This window comes from Psittacula echo (assembly GCF_963264785.1).
Source record: "Psittacula echo genome assembly, chromosome: 1".
Classification (NCBI taxonomy): Eukaryota; Metazoa; Chordata; class Aves; order Psittaciformes; family Psittacidae; genus Psittacula; species Psittacula echo.
The window spans coordinates 128375122-128397036 of record NC_137735.1 but is presented as its reverse complement, the minus strand read 5'-3'; the positions used below and the strand labels follow the sequence as shown (position 1 = coordinate 128397036).

The window sequence follows — 21915 nt, the reverse complement described above, 5'->3', positions numbered from 1 at the left end:
CGCGCGGCCCCCGCCACCGCCAGCAGCGCCCCCCGCGGCCGCGCCGCGCGCCCCGCGCCCCCCCGCAGCAGCAGCGCGAGCCCCAGCAGCGCCAGCGCCGCGAACACCGCCCCCGCCCCGAACACGTGCGCGGGCCACGCCCGGCCCCACGCGCCCGCGGCCGCCCCCCAGCTGCGCGGCGGGGGGAGGAAGTGCGGGGGCCACGAGAACGGCGCGGGGGAGGCGCGCGGGCGGGGGGGGGGGCACCGCGCCGGGGGCGGGCAGGGGGAGGAGGAGGGGGTGGGCGGGGCTGCAGAGAGGGGAAAGGAGGGGTCGGGGGGGGCAGCACCCACGCGGGATGCGCACCCCCCCCCGCACCCCCGTGAAGCGCGGCTCGGGGGGGTCGGGATGCACCAGGACCCCCCCGAACACCCCTGAGCCCCCCCCGGGACACCCCAAAACCCTCCAGGACCCCCCCGAACTCCCCAGGAGCCCCCTGCCCCCCATAAGAGACCCCAAATCACCCCCAATCACCTTCAGTGTCCCCCCCAGAAGCCCTCTGACCCCCCCCCCCCAAGACTCCCCTAAGGCCCCAAAACAACCCCAACACCCCCCGATCCCACCCAGGACTCCCTTAACCCCCCCCCCCCGGATCCCTTCCACCTGGGACCCCCAACACCCCCAGGCCCCCCCTACGCTCCCATTAACCCCCCCCCAAGGAGCCCCCATTCCCCTTCCAGGACCCCCTCATTCTCTTCCATGATGCCCCAAATCCCACCCGGACCCCTTTATAGAGACCCCCAAGACCCCCCCTAGGACCCATTAACAGCTCCTCAGCTCCACCCCCCCCGGAACCCCCTGGTACCCCCTCGACCCCCCCACCATTCCCTCAGGAACCCCCATCCAGGACATTCCAACCTCCCCCCACCCCCCCATAACACCCCCTAATTTCCACCTAAGACCCCTCCAACTCCCCCCAAACCACCCAGGGCCCCCCCCCAGGAACCCCCCAACCCCCCCCCAGGCCCCTCTAATCCTCCCCCCCCCAGGACTGCCCCATTTCCTCCCAGGATGCACAAAGCCCCCCCCAAGGACCCCCCCAATTCCCCCCCAACACCCTCCGATTCCACCTTAAGCCCCCCAACATCCCCCTTTATTCCCCCCCCAGTTGCCCCCAGGCCCCCCCTACGCTCCCATTACCCCCCCCCCCCAGGAGCCCCCATTCCCAGGTCCCCCTCACTCTCCTCCATGACACCCAAATCCCCCCCGGACCCTCCAAGACCCCCCCCCAAGGCCTCCCCAACCCCCCTCAGGACCGCCCCAAGGACCCCCCCATTGCCCTCACCTGGCTCGGAGGTGCCGCTGCCGCCCTCCTCCTGGCCCCAGGAGCCGTTGCCTCCCCCCAGCGCCTCGAAGCTCAACTTGGGGAGCACCGTGGGAGCCAGGGACGCTGGGGGGGGACGGGACGGACACGGACCCACACATTTGGGGGGGGGGGGGGCCTTAATATGGGGGGGACCCCAGCCCGGTGTTGAGAGGCACTCACCGGCCATAGGGGGGCCCTGCAGGAGGCTGGGGCGGGGGGACCCCACTTTGGGGTCCAGCCCCGCTGTCAGGTCAATGGCGATGTCCAGCTCCAGCCCCTTGTGCTCCTCAGATGGGGGGGTCCCCTTTGGGGGGGGGAGGCCCCCAAAGCCCCCCATTTCCAATGGGGGGGTCCCGGAGCCCGTCTCGTCCCCGGGGTCCCAGCCTGACCCCAATGCGGGCAGGTTGTGGGGCTGGGGGGGCGATGTGGGGCGGGGGGGGGCCCGACTTCGCACCTTGAGCTTGAAGTTGAGGCCGAGGTTGAGGGACAAGACGGGAGGAGCGTCGCTGTGGGGCGCCCCATAGATGGGGGGCAGGCAGAGCAGGGCCAGCAGCAGGCGGGGGGCAGCGCCCGGCCCCACTGGGGACATCGCTGGGGACATCTGCAGAGAGGGGCAGGGGGGTGGTTACACGGAGCAGGGCATTGCTATGGGGTGCAGGAGAGGACCCGCAGCACCCACCCCTACGGCACCCAGCCAGACCCATAGGGTTCAGACAGTCCCACATCACAGCCAGCCCCACAGGACATAGCCCACCCCGTGGCACACTCAGCCCCACATCACGTGTCCCACCCTACATCACAGCCAGCCCCACGGCCAGCCCTAGAGCACACCAAGCCCGGTGGCACAGACATCTCCATGGAACAGCCAGCCCTATGGCACATCATCCACCCCATGGCACACGCCCAGCCCCACAGCCCACTAAGCCCCACAGCACACCCAGACGTATGGCACACTCTGCCCCATGGCCAGCCCCACAACACAGTCAGCCCTGTGGCACAGCCATCCCCACGGCACAGCCCCACAGCGCTCAGCACCCCCAGCCCCACGAGGCCCATGGAGCTCATTGGAGGGTGATGGGACCCCCCTTCATGACCCGGTTCCCCCCATTACCTGAGTCCCCCCATGACCCGGTGTCCCCCCCCGCCCGGTGCCTGTCCCTAATGCGTGTGACAGGGGCTGTCTCTGGTGTCACATCGGCCGCGTCCCGCTGGATGTGACGTGACGGGACCCGGCGGCACCGGCGCCGCGCGGGGCACGGGCACGGGGGGGGGGGGGGGGGCACGGGCACACGTTGGGGGGCACGGGGTGGGGGGAGGGCACACGGACACGTCCCGGTGCAGCTCCCACGGGTGACACACACGGAACCCCTGGGGTGCACGCGCGCCTGACGCGGGACCGCCGCGTGTCCCACGCGCGCGGCAGCACACGCGTGGTTGCGCGCGCCCCCCCTGCGCTCCCCGTGGCACCCCCTCGCCTCGCACCCCTCTTTGCACGCGCGCCCGCGCCCCCCCCCCTCCCCCCCCCCCCCCGCGCGCCGCACGCTCCCGCCGCCGCGTGCACGTGTGGGTGGCCGTGTGCGTGTGACACCGCGTGTGGGTGTGCACGCGTGACAGCGCGTGTGAGCGTGAGACAGCGGGGGGGGGGGGGCACCCACCCCCAGCACTCCAACACCCCCCCACCAGCGCCCCTGCACCCAGCACCCCAGTGTGACGCACCCCAAACCCCTCCACCCCGGGCTCGCAGCACCCGCACCCACCGCCCTGCACCCCAACACTGAGCTCCCCACACCATGAACCCCGAAACCCAGCACCATGGGCACCACATCACCGTGCACCCCACACCATATGCCCCAAAACCCTGCACTTGGGTACCCCAAAACCCTGCACCTGGGTACCCCGAAACACTGCACCATGGGCACCCCATCACAGTGCACCCCACACCATACACCCCAAAACCCTGCACCCTGGGTACCCCAGCACCCTTCACCCTAGCACCTCACCATCGTGCACCCCAGCAAAGCAGAACCCCAAACCCCTGCACCCCAGGTATCCTGGGCACCCCAATACCCAGCACCCTGCACTCCCCTACCCAGGACCCCAATACCGGGCACCCCATCGCCCTGGGCACCCCAAACCCCTGCACCCCAGCACCCCGCACCCCCATACCTGACACACCCCCTCCCCACACCCCCGTCCGTGGACACCCCCCTCCCCCCAAGCACCCACCGGCCTCGGCGGCGGCTCCAGCCCCGGCCCCGCTCCGCGGCAGCACCGGTCCCAGCGGCACCGGCCCCTCCCCTCACCTCCCCCCACCCCACCTTTACAGCCCCCCCTTCTTCACCCTCCCCTTCACCCCCTCCTCCTCATCCTCCTCCTCCGCGATGGACGCGGGCACTAGGACCCGGCGGAGCCCTGCTCGGCTCGGCTGAGCTCGGTTCCACTCGGCCCCGTTCGGCTCCGCTCGGTTCCTCTCGGTCGCGCTTGGCTCCGCTCGGCTGAGCTCGAACCCGTTCGATGCCGCTCGGGTGAGCTCGGCACCGCTCGGCTCCGTTCGGTCGCACTCGACTCGACTCGGCGCCGATCGGGTGAACTCGGCCCCGCTCGGCTCCCATGGTTACATCGCTCACACTTGCTCCGCTGCTTACACGCGTGCTGATGGTGGCACTGGTACTCACGGTGGCACTGATGCTGATGGGTGAGCACCTGCAGCTCCCTCTGCCCTCCTCTTCCTCAGCCGAGGCATCACTACTGCCGCGTGTGAGACACAAACCTGGGTCCTAGTGCACAAGGCCGTGCCCGTGGTGTGCAAACACGCGCCATGCTGTGCAAGGCCGTGCCCATGGTGTGCAAGGGCAAGCCGTGGTGTCCAAACCTCTGCTAGGCTGTGCAAGCCCCTGCCACAGTGTGTGAACCCCTGTCCCAGTGTGCAAACCTATTCCCATGGTGTGCAAACTGGTGCCACAGTGTGCAAGGCCATGCCCATGGCGTGCAAACCTGTGTTTCTATGTGCAAACCCATGTTTCCATGTGCAAACCTGTGTTTCTATGTGCAAACCCGTTTCCAAGTGCAAACTCATGTTTCCGTGTGCAAACCATGTTTCCATGCGCAAACCATGTTTCCATGTGCAAATCTGTGTTTCCATGTGCAAATGCATTTCCATGTGCAAACCCGTGTTTCCATGTGCAAACCCGTGTTTCCATGTGCAAACCCATGTCACAGCGTGTAAAGCCATGTCACGTCATGCAAGCCCCCCACACTGTGCAACTCCACATCGGGGTGACCCAGCTGTCCCCAAGTGTGTAAGGCCATGTCACGTGTGTCATGTGTATCACATGTTTATCACATGTGCCACATGTGTCCCCTGGGACACCCACACCATGTGATGCTCTATTACTTTATTAATACCTGATATAACGGGGCCCCCCCTCAGCCTGCTGGGGACCCCTGGGATGGGCAGTCCCTGGATTGGTGGGTCTCTTGGGTGGGGGCTCCCTGGTTATGGGGGGGGGGGGGTGTCCCTGTGTGGGGGACACCCTGAGGTGGGGGATCCCTGGGTATGAGGTCCCTGGGTAGGGGAAGCACCCGGGGTGGGGGGGGTTCCTTCTCGGGGGGGTCCCTGGGTTGGGGGTGACCCCTGGGTGGGGATGTCCCCAGGGTGGGGGGACCCTGAGTGGAGGGACCCTGGGTGGGGGTCCCGTGTTCCCCCCAAGAAGGGGTTCAGGGGGGTGCAGCACCCTGGGGCCCCCCCAAGCACCATGGTCCCGGGGGGTGCTGGGGGGCCGGGGGGTCCAGCCCATAGTGCAAAGAGCCCCAGAGCAGCACCAGTGATGGTGCTGCCCCGGTGGGGGGGTGGGGGGGTGCCAGGGGAACCCCATCCTCAGTACAGCCGCTTCTCATACCTGCGGGGCAGAGATGGGGAGTTGGAGGGGGGGTCACTCAACCAGCCAACCAATGAGCAACCAGGTCAGCATCCTGCCTATCTGCATCCCAACTATCTGACCAATCATAGTCAAACAGCATCCTGACTGATCAGCCAGTCACCCAACCAGCATCCTCACCACCATTCAACGAACCAATGAGCAACCTGGTCCCCCAACCAATCAACCAACCAGCAGGCAGGACAGCAACCAGTCAACCAGCATCCCAACCAGCTGACCAATCACAGCCAACCAGCCAACCAATCAGCATCATGGCCAGCAATGAACTGACCAACCAGCATCCTGGTCAACCAGCCAACCATCACCTCAACCAGCCAATCACAGCTAACCAGCACCTCAACCAGCCAATCAGCAGCCACCCAAACACAAGAAACCCCACCTCCTTAGCACAAGCCCCGCCTCCCCTGGACCCCAAACCCCACTGCAGCATCTCGGGGGGCCCAAGGTGAAGTCCCCGAGTGCCCCAGGCTCTCCCAGTCTGGACCAGTACCCCCAGTATAGGAGTGAGCCACAGCTGGGGGGGCTTGGCAATGGGGTAAGGAGGGGTCTGGGAACTCCAAAACCCAGCAACGGGGGGGACTGGGACCCCCAGTAGCTGACACTGGGGCAATGGGGAGGAGCTGGGACCCCCCAATACCTGATCAAAGGATGGCTGAGACCCCCCCATACCCTAAAACTGGGATCACTGGGTGCCCCCCCCAACACGTGTAACCCCACACCCCATATCCCCCTCAAACTTTCCCTTGGCTCCCCCCCTTACGAGTGGAGCCCGTGGACCCCCCCCTCAAGCTGCGCCGCCATCGTCCTCCTCTCGAACTTCAGCTCCCCCGAGTACATCATGGACCTGGGGGGGGATTGGGGGGTCAATGGGGTCGGGTACCCCCAAACGCCCCCCTCCATGACCCCCCCTCAACCCACCGCAGCACTGAGAGGCTCCGGGCGCCGATGTCCTGGCACCCGTGCTGGATCCCGGCGATCAGGTACGGGATGAAGTGATGGATGGAATTCTCCGGGATGGGGCCGGATGGGTCCCCCTTGCTATGGGGTGACATTGTGGGGGGGGGGTAAAAGGGGGGTTCAGGTGCAGGGACCCCCCCAGACCCTCCCTATGATGTACCTGTGGTGGTGGCCAGCGTCTGTGTCCTGGTGCGGTGACAAACGGGTGGCATCGGGCGAGAGGAATTCAGGGGGGGGGTCGGTGGGAGGGGTCAGGAGGGAGCCCAGCATCACTGTGGGGGGACATGGTGGGGGGTTAGGGATGGGGGGGCAATGACACAAGGGTGGGGGGTCACGGACCCATGGGAAGGGGAATGGGGGGGTTTGGGAGGGGTCAGGACCCAAAGGCGGGGGGGACTTGGGATGCAGGGACCCAAGGGGGTGGCAGGGACCCAATGGGGGGGCAGTGGGGGGCTACAGCGGGCATCAGACCCTACTCAGGGTGGGCTTTGGGGTGGTTACAGAGGGGTCAAGGCCATTGGACCCACTGGGGGGGCACCAGGGTGGGTGAGGGGGGTGATGGTCCCCCTTGGGGTGGGTGCCAGGGGGTCTCCATCTATCAACCCCTCCAGAATGTCCCCAAATGGAGGTGCAGGAGGGTCCTATCCATCAACCCCTCACACGGGTGGTCCTAAATGTGGGTGCAGGGGGTCCCCATCCATCAACAACCCTCAGGGTATCCCTAAATGTGGGTGCAATATGGGGTGTCAGGACCCCGGTATGAGCACTGGGGGGGGGGGGCGTACAGGGGGTGTCAGACCCCCAGGGATGGGTTTTGGAGTGGGCGCAGAGGGGTCTCCACTCATAACCCCCTCCAGAATGACCACAAATGTGGGTACAGGGAGGTCCCCATCCACCAACCCCTCCCAGACAACCCCAAATGTGGGTGCCGGGGGGTGATGGGACCCCAGGGGACGCACGGAGATGTCAGTGCCCCCAGATCGGGCTTTGGGGTGAGTGCAGGGGGGTCCCCGTCCATCCGCCCACCCCGTTGCCCCCATTGGTGTACATGGACACCCCCCCCCGCCCTCACCCGTGGAGGCGCCGAGCGCCAGCGCCTTCACCACGTGGCCCAGGGTGCGGAGGCCGCCGTCGGCGATGACCGGGACCCCGAAGCGCCGCGCGTACTCGGCCACGCGGTAAACGGCGGTGCCCTGCGGCCGCCCGCACGCCTGCGCTGCGGGAACGGCGTCAGCACCCGCAGGCGTTCAGCACCCGCAGGGCGGACAGCGCCCAAAGCGGCGGCAACGGGTGCGCTGGGGGGGGACGGGGCGGTTGAAGGGCGGGGGGCTCAGGAGGTACCTTCATGGGTGAAGCAGCCGGTGCCCACCCGCAGCGCGTCCACCCCAGCATCGATGAGGTTCTTGGCTTGGGCGGCTGTGACCACTGCAACAGCACAACGTGGGATGCCACGGGACACACCGACACGGGACACCCCCGTGGGGAGACCCCAACGTGGGACACCCCGACTGGGACAAACCGAGACGGGACCCCCTGACAGGGATACCGCCACGGGACACCAAGGTGGGACACCACAAGATGGGACACCCTGACATCGGAGACTCTGACGTGGGACATCCCAAAGGGGACACCCTGAGAACAGAACTCATTGGGGACCCCACAACATGGGACACCCCCATGCGGACAGACCCAGATGGGACACCTGCATAGGGGACACACCAACATGGAACACACCGGTATGGGACACCTCCCCATGGAGACACTCCCATGGGGGACAACCCCATAGGGGACACACTGAGATGGGACCCCCGTCACCGTGATACCCCTAGTTCATGGGGTCCACTGCACCCCAATGATCCCCCTGAGCAGCTCAGTGTGCCATGGCACCCCAAAACTGTGCTCCAGAGCACCCCAATACCCAACTCCATGGCATCCCAATGCTGTCCCTGCCCTTCATCCCAATATTCTGCCCCACAGCACCCCAACCCTGATCCCATCGTACCCCAATACCCCCCCTGCCCTGCACACCCACTGCACCCCAAACCCCCACCCTGCTCCACACCCCAGCACCCCTATTCCCAGCCCCACATCACCCCATCCCTGCCCTCCTCACCGGTGCCACCGATGACCGGGAGCTGCGGGTACCGGCTCTTGATGTACCGGAGCATCCCCAGCTGGAACCGGGAGTTCCCCTGGGATGAGTCCTGGAGAAAAGGAATGGCAGGCACCCGGTGAGGGGGGGCTCCGGGGGAGGGTCCCGGTGAGGGGGGGCAGAGGGGGGACACACGGTTTTGGGGTGCAGGGCAGGGAGAGGGTTGGGGTGCTGTGGGGCTGCGAATTGAGGTGCCGTGTCGTGGGGAGCAGGGCAGGGGGAGCACGGGGGCACAGGGGTAAGGATTTGGGGTGTTGTAGTGCAGGGTATTGGGGTGTCACAGGGTGGGGAGCAGGGCAGTGTTTGGGGTGCAGGGCAGGGGGAGCACTGGGATGTCCTGGGGTAAGGATTTGGGGTGCAGAGTTTGGGATGCTCTGGGAACAGGATTTCAGTGCTGTGGGTCTGGCTATTGGGGTGCAGGGCAGGTTGGGGTGCAGGGCAGGTTGGGGTGCACTGTGTCTCATGTTCCCCTCCGGTCTCGGGGTTCTTCTGCCATGTCCCTTCACCAGCAGCACCAGGTTGGGATATGGGGTGTCCCCGTGTCCCCCCATGTCCATCCCTCCCCAGCAGCCCCAGGTCAGGGTGTGCTGTGTCCCCATGCCCCGTGTCCCCCCACGTCCACCCCTCACCAGCAGCACCAGGTCCACGTGTGCCTGCACCAGCAGGTCCAGCCGGTATTTGTCGTCCTCGCGGGTGCCGATGGCCGCCCCGCACAGCAGCCGCGACCCCGCATCCAGCGATGGGGCACAGCCCGCACGGACCCGCGCCCCTGCCGCAGGGACAGGGGCACGTCAGGGGTGGAGGGGACCCCAAGGGATGTGGGGCCGTGGAGGAGAGCCCAAGGGACACAGATGTGGAGACGCGGAGGGGACACTGGGAGAGGGGGACATGGGGGTGACACGAAAGAATGGGGGGATGTGGTGACACCAAGGGATGAAGTGACATGGAAGCAACTTCAGGGTGACATGGAGGTGACTTTAGGAATGGGGGGATATGGAGGGGACACTGGGGATGGGGTGATGTAGAGGGGACCCCAAGGATGAGGAACATGGAGGGATCCCAGCAAGGGAGTAGAACATAGAGGGTGCCTCAAGGGATGGGGATGGAGGGACACAGAAATGACCACAGGGATGGGAATGGGAGATACGGAGGGGACACTGGGGATGTGAGACATGGAGGGCAAGGTGATGAGGAGTGGACTGGACTCCAAGGATGGGGTGACATGGAGATGACTGCAAGGATGGGGTGACATACAGGAGGCCCCAAGGGATGTGAGACGTGGGGGACATCAGGGTTAAGGGGATGAGAAGGTGACCCCAAGGGTAGGGATGGGTGTCATGGAGGGGACACCGAGGGACAGGAATAGGGTGACACAGAGAGAACAGCAAGGGATGGGGGGACACAGAGCAGACACTGGGGGTGTGGGGACATGGAGGAGACACTAGGGATGGGGTGACACAAAGGAGACCCCAAGGAACAGGATGGGGTGACACAGAGGGGACACCAGGTAGGGAGCAGTGATGGAGTGACACGGAGGGCACGGCAAGGATGGGGTGATGTGGAGGTGACCCCCGGGGTGGTGACTCGGAGGTGACCCCAGGCCAGGGTGTCCCATCCGTACCCCTCTTGCTGTCCTCCAGGGCCTCGTTGGCCTCCCTGAGGGTGACCCTGGCCGGAGCCACCGCCAGGTCCCGGAGCTTGGTCAGTGCCTGCGGGGACGTGTCCGTGGGACCAGGCACACACCTGACCCAGCCCAGCACATCCTGACCCATCCAACCCTATCCCCATCCCACTTCATCCCATCCCGCCAACTCCACCTCATCCCATCCCCATCCCACCCTGCTCCTGATACCCCTCCCACTGCGTCCCCACGTCCCACCTTATTCAATCCCATTTCTGTGCCCCACCACATCCTTGATGCCATTCCATCCCTGCATCCAATCCCATCCCTATTCTCCATCCTACCTCCATCCCACCTCATCCCTGTCCCCGAGATCCATCCCAGCTTCTGATCCCATCTTGTCCCTGTCCCTGAAACCTATTCCAGCTTCCCATTACATCCCTGGGTCCCATCCCAATCCAAGCCCACATTCCACCCCATCCCAGCCCCATCTCAGTCCATCCTTGTCCCATCCCTCACCATCCTTGATCCCATCATCCCTGACCCTATCCCTCCACTCCACCCCTGCCCCACATCCTGTCCTCTGTTCCTGCTGCCACCCTGCTCCCCCTCCCAATCCTGCATCCCACATGCCAGCCCCACATCCCACCTACATCTTCCAACCCTCCCAATTCCACCTCATGTCCCTGCATCCCACCCCTGCTCCCCCATCCCACCGCACATCTCATCCTCTTCTCCCACCCCTGCCCTGTTCCCCATCCCTATCCTGCACCCCACATCCCTGTGCCCCCCGTCACCTGCCCCGGGGCCGGGCTGTGGCTGTCGCTGTCCCGGGGGGCCCCGAGCGGCTGCTCTGGGGTCCGGAGGGAGCCCTGAGAGTATTGCTGGGGGGGGAAAGGGGGCACCCATGGGTGGGGGACCCTCTGATGGGGGGCACCCACAGGGTGGTTGGAGGCACCCATAGGGCAGGAGCACCCCGTGCGGGGGTCCCCCTTACCTTCACCTTGCGCACCTCGCTGGCCTGCACCTCGGGGGTGCAGTTGTGGTGGATGATGCCAATGCCGCCCATCAGCTGGGGGGGGCACGGGGGGTCAGAGGGGTCCTGCACCCATGAACCCCCTGCACCCATGTGTGTGACCCCCCCATGCTGGGGCCACACATCCCCCATCCCCTGGGGTGCCCCCCACATAACCCAGGGTCCCCTCATGACACCCCAAGGCCCCCCCCACTTCAGGGTGCCCCCCCAGCAACTCAAAATCCCCCTTCACCCCATAGTGCCCCCCATACCCCCGAGTCCCCCCAAACCCCCCTGGGGTGCCCCCCCCCCGCTCACCGCCATGGCAATGGCCAGCTCGGCCTCGGTGCTGCCCCCGGCGGGGGGGGACACGAGGGGGGTGCTCAGGGACAGGGTCCGGGTGAGCGCCGAGGTCAGGTCCTGGGGGGGGGGGCATGGATGTCACTCAATGGGGGGGGCACGGGGACAGCACCGCATGGGGCAGCATCAGGAACATCACTATGGGGGGGGGGGATCACCCGGGGGGGGGCACAGGGAGGTCACTACAATGGAGGGGGCAGGGGCATCACCTTGGGGGGGTCATGAGGATGTCACCCCATTGGGGGTGCCATGGGGACATCACTGTGGGGTGGGGAGGGCACAGGGATGGCAGTGGTGGGGGGACCCATCACCCTGGGGGGGGAACGAGGGATGTCACCCTAAGGGGGGGTCACAGGGACATGTGGAAGTATGGGGAACATCACCCCAATGGCGGTCACAGTGAGAGCATCCCAATGGGGGATCAGGACTCACCCCAATGGGGGGGTCACGGTGACATCACCCCAATGGGGGGTGCGGGGGGGGGGGGTCAGGACTCACCACCTCATCAGCCGTGAAGTCGATGAAGCCGGGGAGGATGAGGAAGTCACTGCAGGGGGTGATGAAGGGCTCAAGGGGAGGTCACCACAGACCCTCCAAGTGTCCCCCAGCCCCCCCAAAACCACCCCAGCCCCACACCGGGGGGGTGTCACACACACGGGGGGGGGCACAGGGACCTGGGTGCTGCACCCTGACCACAGGGCAGGGGCAGGTTTGGGCCCAAGGGTTCTTATGGGGGGGTCTATGAGGAGTCCGGAGGGGCCTTGGGAGGTCAGGGGAAGGCCCTGGGGGGCTTTAGGAAGGTCTGGGGGGGTCAAAGCGGGATCTAGAGGGGGTCTGGGGGGGCCTGGGAGTCGTGGGGGCCCTGGGGGAGTGGGGGGGGCGGCATGGGAAGGGCCTGGTGGGGCTTGGGGAGGATTGGGGGGGGTCTGGGGGAGTCAAAGGGGGGTCTACAGGGGGCCTGGGGGGGGATCTGGGAAGGGTCTTGGGGGGTGTGGGGGTACCTGGGGTTTGGGGGGGTCATGGGGGGCCTAGGCAGGGTCCGGGGGGAGGGCAAAAGGCTTGGGAGGTCGGGGGGGATGATTGGAGGGGCGGTCTCAGGCTGCCTGGGGTCCAGGGTCCGGGGGGGGTTTGGGGGTACCCCGCGTGCTCTGAAGGGGTTCGGGGGGGTCCCCCTCACTTGTAGTTGAGGCCATCGGAGGAGGCGAAGAGCTGCTGCGCCGTGAGCCCGTCCTCGGGCACGTACCCGGTGTCACCGCTGATCAGGTACCCGGCCATGCTGCAGCACGTAGGGACCCCCGGGACCCCTCTTGGGCACCGGGACACCCCAACGGGACCCCCCCGGACACCCCGTGGGTACCAGGGCCCCCCCACCCGGGACTGGGACCCCGCCACGGGCACTGACACCCCACCGGGACCACCCTATAGGGACCGGGACCCCCCAGCAAGCATCGGGACCCCCACACCAGGACGTCCCCGTGCATCCGGACATCCTCTGGGATCCCCCCCCGGGGCCCGGAACCCCACCCCAGCACTGGGACCCCCCAAGCACTGCTCCCCCCCAGCACTGTCACCCGCACCACGACCCCCCCAGCACTGGGACCCCTCTACCCAGCACTGGACCCCACCCGGGACCAGGCCGCCCCAGGACTGGAACCCAACACTGGAACCTCCCCAGAGAGACACCCCCAGGACCCCCCCACCGGGCACCGGGACCCCTCAACCCGGACAGGGACCCCCACCTCCCCGGTGCCGGGATGGGTGCCTGGGGGGTTCCGGGGGGGGGATCTCAATGGGGGTCCCGATGCCAGGGGGTGTCTGGGGGTTCCCACTCCCACTGGGGGTCTCTATGGGGGTCCCTGTGGCCCATGGGGCGGGTGGGGGCTCCCAGGGGGGTTGCCGGTCCCGGTGGGGGGGGTCCTGAGGGGCTCCACCACGCTGCGGTACCGGTTCCCGCAGCAGCCCCGCGTTGGGCGTGGCCTCGGGGGGTGGACGGGCACACACGGGCGCGATTGCCGGAACCGGGACCCTCCACCTCAACCCCCCCCTCCATCCTCCCCATTGCATCCCAGTTCCCCCCATCACCTCCCAGTTCCCCCCCCATCACCTCCCAGTTCCCCCCCATTGCCTCCCAGTATCCCCCAATCCCCCCCAACCCCTCTGACCCCCCCTCTTTCCACTCCCGCCCACTCTCTACCCCCTCCCAGTAACTCCCAGTCCCCCCCCCGCGCCTCCCAGTACCCGCCCAGTACAACTCCGCACCTCCCAGTACCCCCCCCACTGCAAACCCCTCCCCAGTGCTACCTCATCATGCCCCATTACCCCCCATATGGGGTCCACTGACCCCCCAGGAACCCCCCTGTGCTCTCCCCCCATCCCAGTACATCCCCGTACATCCCAGTGCCTCCCAGGTCCCCCCCCTTCCCGTACCTGGGCTCCCCCTCGCCCATGGCGCGCTCAGCGCCGGAGAGGGGAGGGGCGATGGGCGGGGCGATGGGCGGTTCTAACCACGCCCATCTCCATTGACCACGCCCATACCACTGGCCCCGCCCACCTCCATCCACGTGTATTCAAGCCCCCAAGGCGCGCCCATCGCATTCAGGACCCTCCCCCCTTTAATTTTAGGGACCCCCCCTCTATTTTGGGGTCCCCCTTTGGCTCTGGATACCCATTAATGAGGCCTTTGGATGCTGCACCCCCTCTATATCCAACCGGGGAGTATCCCCCTCTACTAATCTTGGGGTGCCCCCCCCCCAAAATCAGGGTGTCCCCCCCGTTGTCCTTCAAGGTGATGGGTGCCTCCCCTCTCCTGCTCGGGATTAGCGCTGCCCGCTCGCTGCCTGCGCTAATCCGCCACTGCAAGGTCAGGGACACATGAGGGTGGCCCCGTGACGTGATTTAGGGGATGTCCCCCCCATATCTTGTCGCTAGGGTGGCTCTTGATAGCACAGGGGCTCCCTTGTCACCCGTGGGTCCCACAGTAACAAAGGGACCCCTGTATCTTCGGGTCATCCCTGTCACTTGGGTGATGTGCAATGACACAGGGACCCCTTTTACCCCCTGCATATCCCACAGTGACACATGGACCCTCATAACCTGGGGACCCCCTTATACCTTGGGTAACGTTTGGTGGCACAGGGACCCCCATGATATGGGGATCCCCCTGTTCCCAGGGTGACCCATGGTGGCATAGGGACCCCTATAATTTGGGGATCCCCCTGTCCCCTGGGTGACCCTTGATGACACAGGCAACCCCCATTATGTAGCCCCCCCCCCCGTACTCCGTGTGCCCCACAGTGCCACAGGGACTCCTGTAGCTCAGGGACACCCTGTCCTTTGGGTGCCTCTCAATGACACACGGACCCCCATTATTTAGGACGCCCCTTTGTGCCATGGTGGCACAGTGACACCCATAATTTGGGTCCCCCCCTGTTCCCTGGGTGATGCACAGGGACCCCCATAACTTAGCTCCCCCTAGTCGCTACACCCCTTTCCCCTATAGCCCTCTAGCCCCCCCCGTTACCCCCCGCAGCCCCCCCATTCCCCTTCCCATTACCTGCTCCCCAAGCGGGGTCCGCATCGCGGCGCAGCCGTCTCGTGTCCCGTGGGGGGGCCCCCGGCACCGGCTGGGGGGGGCTCCATGGGGTGGGGGGGGTCCGTGGGGTGCCCGGGGGGGTCCATGGTGGGATCCCGGGGACGCTCCGGTTGCTCCGTTCCTGGGTGTTGGGGGGCGTGGCCCCGCCCTTTGGCTCCGCCCCCCCCTTGTGGGGTCTCTGTCCCGGGGGGGCCAGGTCGTGTCCGGGGTCGGGCCATTTACAGCCGGGATTAGAGCGGAGCGGATTAACGGGGGGGGGGGGGGGGGGGGAGAGATTAATGGAGGAGAAGGGGGAGGGAGGGTGCAATGGGGGTTGTGCTGGTAGCACTGGGCTGGACTGGGAGCACTGGGGTGTGCTGGGGCGAACTGGAGTGTACTGGGTGCACTGGGATGTACTGGGATTACTGGGGTGCACTGGGATGTACTGGGTGCACTGGGCTGGACTGGGTGCACTGGGACGTACTGAGAGCACTGGGGTGCAGTGGGCTGGACTGGGAGCACGGGGGTGTACTGAGTGTACTGGGAAGACTGAGGTGTATTGGGGTGCGCTGGGGCATACTGGGGTGTCTCAGTATGGCCCAGTGCTCCCACTATGGCGCAGTGCTCCCCAGTGCTGCCAGTGCCAATGCTCCCAGCTCTCTCAGTGCTGCCAGTATGTCCCAGTGCTCCCAAGGGTCTCAGTCCACTCCGGTTCTCCCAGTATACCCCAGTGATCCCATTATGGCCCAATGTTTCCATCTTCCAGTGCTCCCAGTACAGCCCAGTGTTCCCAGTATGGCCCAGTACTCCCAGTGCACCCCAGTATCCCCAAGTGCTCCAGTACCCCAATGTACCCCGGCACACCCCAGCCACCCAGTGCTCCCACAGGCCCAGTACATCCCAGTGCTCCCAGTCCAACCCAGTGGGTGCCGCTCTTGAGGTCTCGGTGGCGTGGGCGGCTCACAAGTGGGAACCCCCCCACATCGAGATCCCCCCATGGCACCCGAGGGGACCCCAGGACCCTCCAGGTTAAAAGCGCGTAAGGCCCCTTTAAGAGGCGGGTCCAGGAGGGCACCGCCCACAGTGGGCGAGGCCACGCGGTGTGCAGAGCGCGGGAAACACCACGTGGGGGCGCGCCAAGAGGCCAGCGAGAGGAAGGAGGGCAGGACGGGACGGACTGCGTCCAAATGCCCCCAATGAGCCCCCAGTGCCCCCCCCAAATGCCCCCTCATTACTCCCATTACCCTCCCGTGGGTCTGTCCTGCCCCAACAGCACACCCATTACCCCCTCCAATGCCCCATTGCCCTCCCCGGTGTTGTGCCCCCCCTATTCCCCCCATCATCACAGGAACCCCCCAGTATCGCTCCAACTCTTTATTGGTACCGTCCAGAACTTCCCCCCCCCCCGACCCCCTTCCCCATCCTCAACACTCAATGGAGTCCTCCAGGAGCTGCAACAAAGGGGGGGGCACAGTGGGGGGGTCCGGGGGGTCCGTCCCCCCGCTCTCCTCCAGGCTGTCCTCGCTCACCTCCTCCAGCGCGGGCAGCGCCCCCCGGGGCCCCCCCAAAGGAGGGGTGTCCGGAGCCCCCCCCGAGGCCTCCCCGGGACTGGGGGCCCGAGGGGGGCTGGGAGGGGGGGGGGGCGGGGACCCCTCGGGGGGTGGGGACCCCACCGGGTGCCCCACGGAGTTGGCCTGAGGTTTGGGGGCGGGGGGCGGCTGTGGGGCTGGAGGGGGGGGCGGAGGCGGCTGGGGGGGCGGGGGGGGGTCCGAGCCCTCCTCGCTGAACCCCTCGTTGGGGTAATAGAGACTGGCGGGGGTCGGGGAGGATTTGCCGGCGGGGACCTAGGGGGGCACACGGGGGGGGGTGTCAGGGACGGGGGACCCCCCCACATGGGGCCCCTCCATGGGATACCCCCCCACTGCCACCCTCCCCAGTGGGACCCTCTCTTGGGGCCAACCCGCCATGGGATCCTCCCCACATGCGACACTCCCCCTAAGGACACCCCCACCGATGGGACAACCCCATATGGGAGACCCCCTCCTTGGGTCACCCCAATGGGACAGTTCCCCCATTCCCCCCCATGGGACATCACCCCCCTCCTAGGGCCCCCCTTGGGGACACTCCCATGGGATACCCCCCTTATCGACTCCCCCCCATAAGACGCCCCCAAAAGACGCCTCCATATGGGGTACCCCCTTCTTGGTACCCTCCCAACAGGACAATTCCCCCTCATGGGACAACCCCATACGGGACACACTCCCCACCATGGGTCATCCCCTCAGGACACCCCCCCCTCCATGGGATTCCCCTTCCCCTTGGGACCCGAACCATGAGGACCCCCCCCATGGGTCACCCGCATTTTAGATACCCCCCCAAGGGAGACCCGTTTGAGCCCCTCCCATGAGACACCTCCCATAGGATCCCCTTTCTTTGAGACCTCCATAGGGGATGCCCCCCGTGGGATACCCCCAACCATGGAACACTCATCCCATGGGACACCCCCCTCCCAAAGATGCCTCCGTATGGGACCCCCCATTGGACCCCCCCATGGGACTCCCCCCTTAGGACCCCTCACATTGGACTCCCCTTGGGACACCCCCTATGGGATACTCCCTATTAGGATCCTCCCATGGGACCCCCATAGTGCCCCCCCAGCACCCTTTAGGGGAGTCTCACGGCAGCCCCCCCATTTGGCCTCCCCCCCTCCCCACTCACCGGCTGGAACCAGCGCAGGCTCTGCGGGAGCAGGGGGGGGGTCAGATGGGGACACGGAGGCACAAGGGGGGGGGTTCCCTCCCCGTGCCCCAAACCGAGGGGAGCTCCTATCTTAGAGCCCCCTCTAAAGTGTGGGATGGAGGGGGGGCTCTTTTAGGGGTACAGGAGGGGGCTGGGGGTCCCAGGCTGTGTTTGGGGGTGCAAGCGGGTGTCTTTGGGTCCAGGGGAGGTTTAGGGGTGCAGGGGGTACTGGGGGTCCGGGGGGAGGGTTTGGGGGTGCAGGAGGAGACTGGGGGTCCTGTGTAGGTGTTTCGGGGTGCAGGAGCTGGTTTGGGGGTTCAGGGGCGGGTTTGGGGGCACGGCTGGGTTCGGGGTGCAGAGGTGGTTCTGGGGCTCCCCTACCACATTGGGGTACAGAGGGGTGGCTCTGGGGGGGGTCCCGGTGTGTACTCCGGGGCTGGTTTGGGGTTCATTGGGCATGTCCGGGTTCGGGGGTGCAGGGGGGTGTTCTGGGGGTCCCCTACCACATTGGGGTGCTTCTCGATGGCGAGCGCCGCCCGCTCGGCCGCTCCGTGCTGCCGCTGCCGCCGCTTCATGGCGCGGAGCAGGAGGAAGAGGACGGCGGCGGCCACGAGCAGCAGCGCGGCCAGAGCCCCCCCCAGCGCGCCCCCGTGCAGCGGAGCCGCGCCCGCGTCCGACGGGTCCCGGGGCGCTGCGGGCACACAGGGACATGGGGAGAGCCCAGGTGTGAGGGGCACAGGGGAATGCGGGGGGCCCCATATTTGGGGAGGGGGAGCCCCACGGTTTGGGGGGCCCAGGGCAATGGGGCTGGGGAAGACCCAAGCCTGGGGTCACAGGGCAATGTGGGAACGATGACACCCCAACCTTCGGGGTCAGAGGGTAATGGGGTGGGGGGGGATCCCATATCCCATATCTGAGAGTGGGGCACAGAGCAATGGGGTGGCGTGGAACCCGACACTGGGGGTCAGAGGGCTATGGGGCATGAGGGAACCCCGACTTTGGTGGGCACAAAGCAGTGGGAGTGGACCCATATTTGGGGGGTCACAGGATAATGGGGTAGGAGAGAACTCCTACTTTGGGGTGGGGGGACCCACATTTTGGGTGTCACAAGGCAATGGGTAGGGGGGACACCCCATTATTGGGGGTCACGGCAATGGGATAGGGGCAACACAACTTTGGGGGACACAGGGAAAGGAGGCAATGGGGGAGCCCAATATTTGGGGGTAACAGAGCAACGGGGCAGGGGCACCCACCCTTTGGGGGTCACAGGGCAATGGGGTGAGTGGGACCCCGACTTTGGGGGTGAGGGGGCCCACATCTTGGGGGTCATAGGACGATGGGGCAGGGGAGAACAATTTCTGGGGGTCATAGGGCAATGGGGCAATGGGGGACCCTAACCTTGGTGGTCACATGGCAATGGGGCAGGGGACACCCATCTCTGGGGGTCACAGGACAAAGGGGCAGGGGACACCCTGATATTGGGGTCCCAGCTCCGTACCCGCCTGCCCCGGCCACAGCACCTCCAGCTCCACCGTGGTGCTTGAGGTCTCCCCCGACTCCTCGTCCCGTGCCAGCACCTGGGGGGACACGGGGGTGGCACCGGGGGGGAACACACAGGGAGCCCCCACAACCCATCCGGGTGCCTCCGTTCCCCCCAGCTCAGCCCAGAGCACCCCAGGACCCCCAGTTCCCCCGTGCCCCCCAACACCTGGTGCACCCCAGGCTCAGTGTCCCCAGGTCACTGTTGTCCCCTCCATGTCCCCAGTGCCCCCCATGTCCCACCTGCAGGCGGTAGCGCTGGGCCGGCTGCAGGAGATCAGCTCTGGCCACCACCAGCCCGTTGGGCATCACCTGGAAGAGCTGGGAATGGTCCTGGCCCTGCTCCTGGTGCTGGTCCTGGTGCTGGCCATGGCTGTGGTTGGTGCTGGAGCTCAGGCTGTACCGAACCTGCGGGTTCACACCCTGCGGGGGATGCGCCTCAGACCCTGCCTAAAGTCTGATCAAACCCGCCCATACTCACCCAAAACATCCGCAAATCCACCCAAATCCAGCCTAAATCCACCCAAGCCGGGCCCAAAACCTGCCCAAAGCCACCCCAAACATGCCCAAACCCATCAAACTGATTCTAAACCATCCCAAAACCATCCGATCCACCCAAGCCCACCTCAGACCCTGCCCAAACCAACCCAAATCCACCTAAACCCAAAAACCCCAGCCCAAACCCACCCAAACCCTGCCCATACCCCTGCCTTCATCCCTACTTCCATCCATCCATCCCCTGACCCTGTCCCTGTCTGCATCCCTGCCCGTATCCCTGCCTGCATTTCCTGCCCTCATCCCTTAGGTTCATCCCCTGCCTATATCTCCGCTCATATCCCAGCCACACCGCTGCCTGCTCCTTGCCTTCATCCCCTCCATTCCTACATCTATCCCCTGCCCATATCCATGCCCATATCCCTGCCCTCATCCCTACAACCGTCCATCCATCCCCTGCCCATAACCCTGCCCATATCCCCTTCCCTCACCCCTCATCCCTGCCTCCATCCCCTCCGTCCCTATGTCCATCCCCTGCCCACATTCCATCTGACCTCCCATCCCATATCCCTCCCTATATCCCATCCCATATCTTTTCATATATCCTATCCCACATCCCATCCCATATCCCATCCCATATCCCATCCCATATTCCATCCCACATCTCTGCCCATATCCCACCTCATATCTCTGCCCATATCCCATCCCATATCTCTGCCTGTATCCCATCTCGTATCTCTTCCTATATCCCATCCCACATCTCTTCCTATATCCCATCCCACATCCCATTTCATATCTCTGCCCATATGCCTTCCCATATCCCATCCCTTATCCCATCCCATATCCCTTTCCATATTCCATCCCATATCCCTGCTCTCATCCCCTGCATCCACCCATCCATGCCCTTCCCGCGCCCCATTCCCTATCCCACATCCCGCCGCCGCCCGTGCCTGCGGGAAGTCCGGGTCCCTGGCGCGCAGGGCCAGCACGTGCCCGCCGTAGGTGAGCAGCAGCGCGGCCTCGCGCGCTCCCGCCGGCACGAAGGCGCGGAAGGAGGAGCGCGGGAAGCGCGGCGGGTGCCGGTTGGGAGCCAGCACCCGCACCACGGCCTGAGCCACCGCGAACTTGGTCACATCGTTCACCTGCGACGCCTGCGGCGGGGACAGGGCATGGATATGGGATGTGGGGTATGGGGCATGGACGTACGGGAGATGGGACATGGGGTATGGGATATGGGGTATGGGATATGGGGATATGAGATATGGGGATATGTGTATACGGGATATGGGGATGTGAGATCTGGGGATATGGCGATATGGAATTTGTGATATGGGATATGGATATGGGGATATGGGATGAGGGACACCCATGACCCCTCCTGACCCCCCCAAACCTCCTGACCCCCCCTCACCCCTATGACCCATTCTGACCCCCCCAACCTTATCACCCCCCATGACCCCAATTACCCCCCAGATCCCGATGTCCCCCCTTGCCCTCCCAAACCCCCTTAACCCCCGTGACTCCCCCAACCCCCCCGACCCCCATGAGCCCCCTGCCCCCCCTGCCCCGTTGCCCCCCACCATGACGCTGAGGCTGATGGCTGGGGTCCGGCGGCTGCTCTCCACTGCCCGCAGCAGCGTGATGGCCCCCGTCATGTTGTCGATGTGGAACCGGCTGCTCTCCTGGCCTGAGGGGGGGTGAGCTGCGGACACCCCCACACCCCCTGACCCCCCCACACCCCCACCCCACCTCCTGACCCCCCCATCCCCTGAACCTCCCCTTTACACCAGACCCTCCCCTTGCATCCATCACCGCAAGGCATTGTGGGAAACTCTCCCCCAGCATCACTAAGGAATGGTCCCCAATGCCCCCCCCCAATTAGACACCCATATGGGGGAGGCACATGGTGGGGGAGGTTGTTCCAGGGGTGACCTGCCCCACCATGGTCACCCTGCATCCCCCCCCATAATGGGGGTGGGATTAGCCCCCCCCCCCCCACCTAATCCCTTTAGAAAATTGGATCCTGGCAATTGGATTGAGACAAAGCAGATCCGCCTGGAATGGGGACCCTGGAATGGGGACCTCCCCCCAGCACTGCTTGCCCCAGGGAATGGGGGTACACAGAGGACCCTGGCACTGTGACCCCCCTCAGGCACTGCCACCATTCAGCCCACCTGTGTCCA

At 65.7% G+C, this 21915-nt stretch overlaps 1 protein-coding gene across 1 annotated transcript; it reads right to left on the bottom strand.

The window, feature by feature from the left end:
• Positions 1-5222: 5222 nt before the first annotated feature.
• Positions 5223-12663, bottom strand: IMPDH1 (inosine monophosphate dehydrogenase 1; the record flags this gene model as incomplete). Its single annotated transcript, XM_080610209.1, has 14 exons — positions 5223-5244; positions 6044-6127; positions 6202-6321; positions 6401-6512; positions 7313-7456; positions 7582-7665; positions 8354-8444; positions 9022-9161; positions 10014-10101; positions 10811-10897; positions 11011-11085; positions 11347-11448; positions 11887-11935; positions 12566-12663. The coding sequence occupies 14 exons, from the start codon at positions 12661-12663 to the stop codon at positions 5223-5225; spliced, it is 1296 nt and encodes a 431-aa protein (XP_080466335.1).
• Between the last annotated feature and the right edge of the window lie 9252 nt (positions 12664-21915).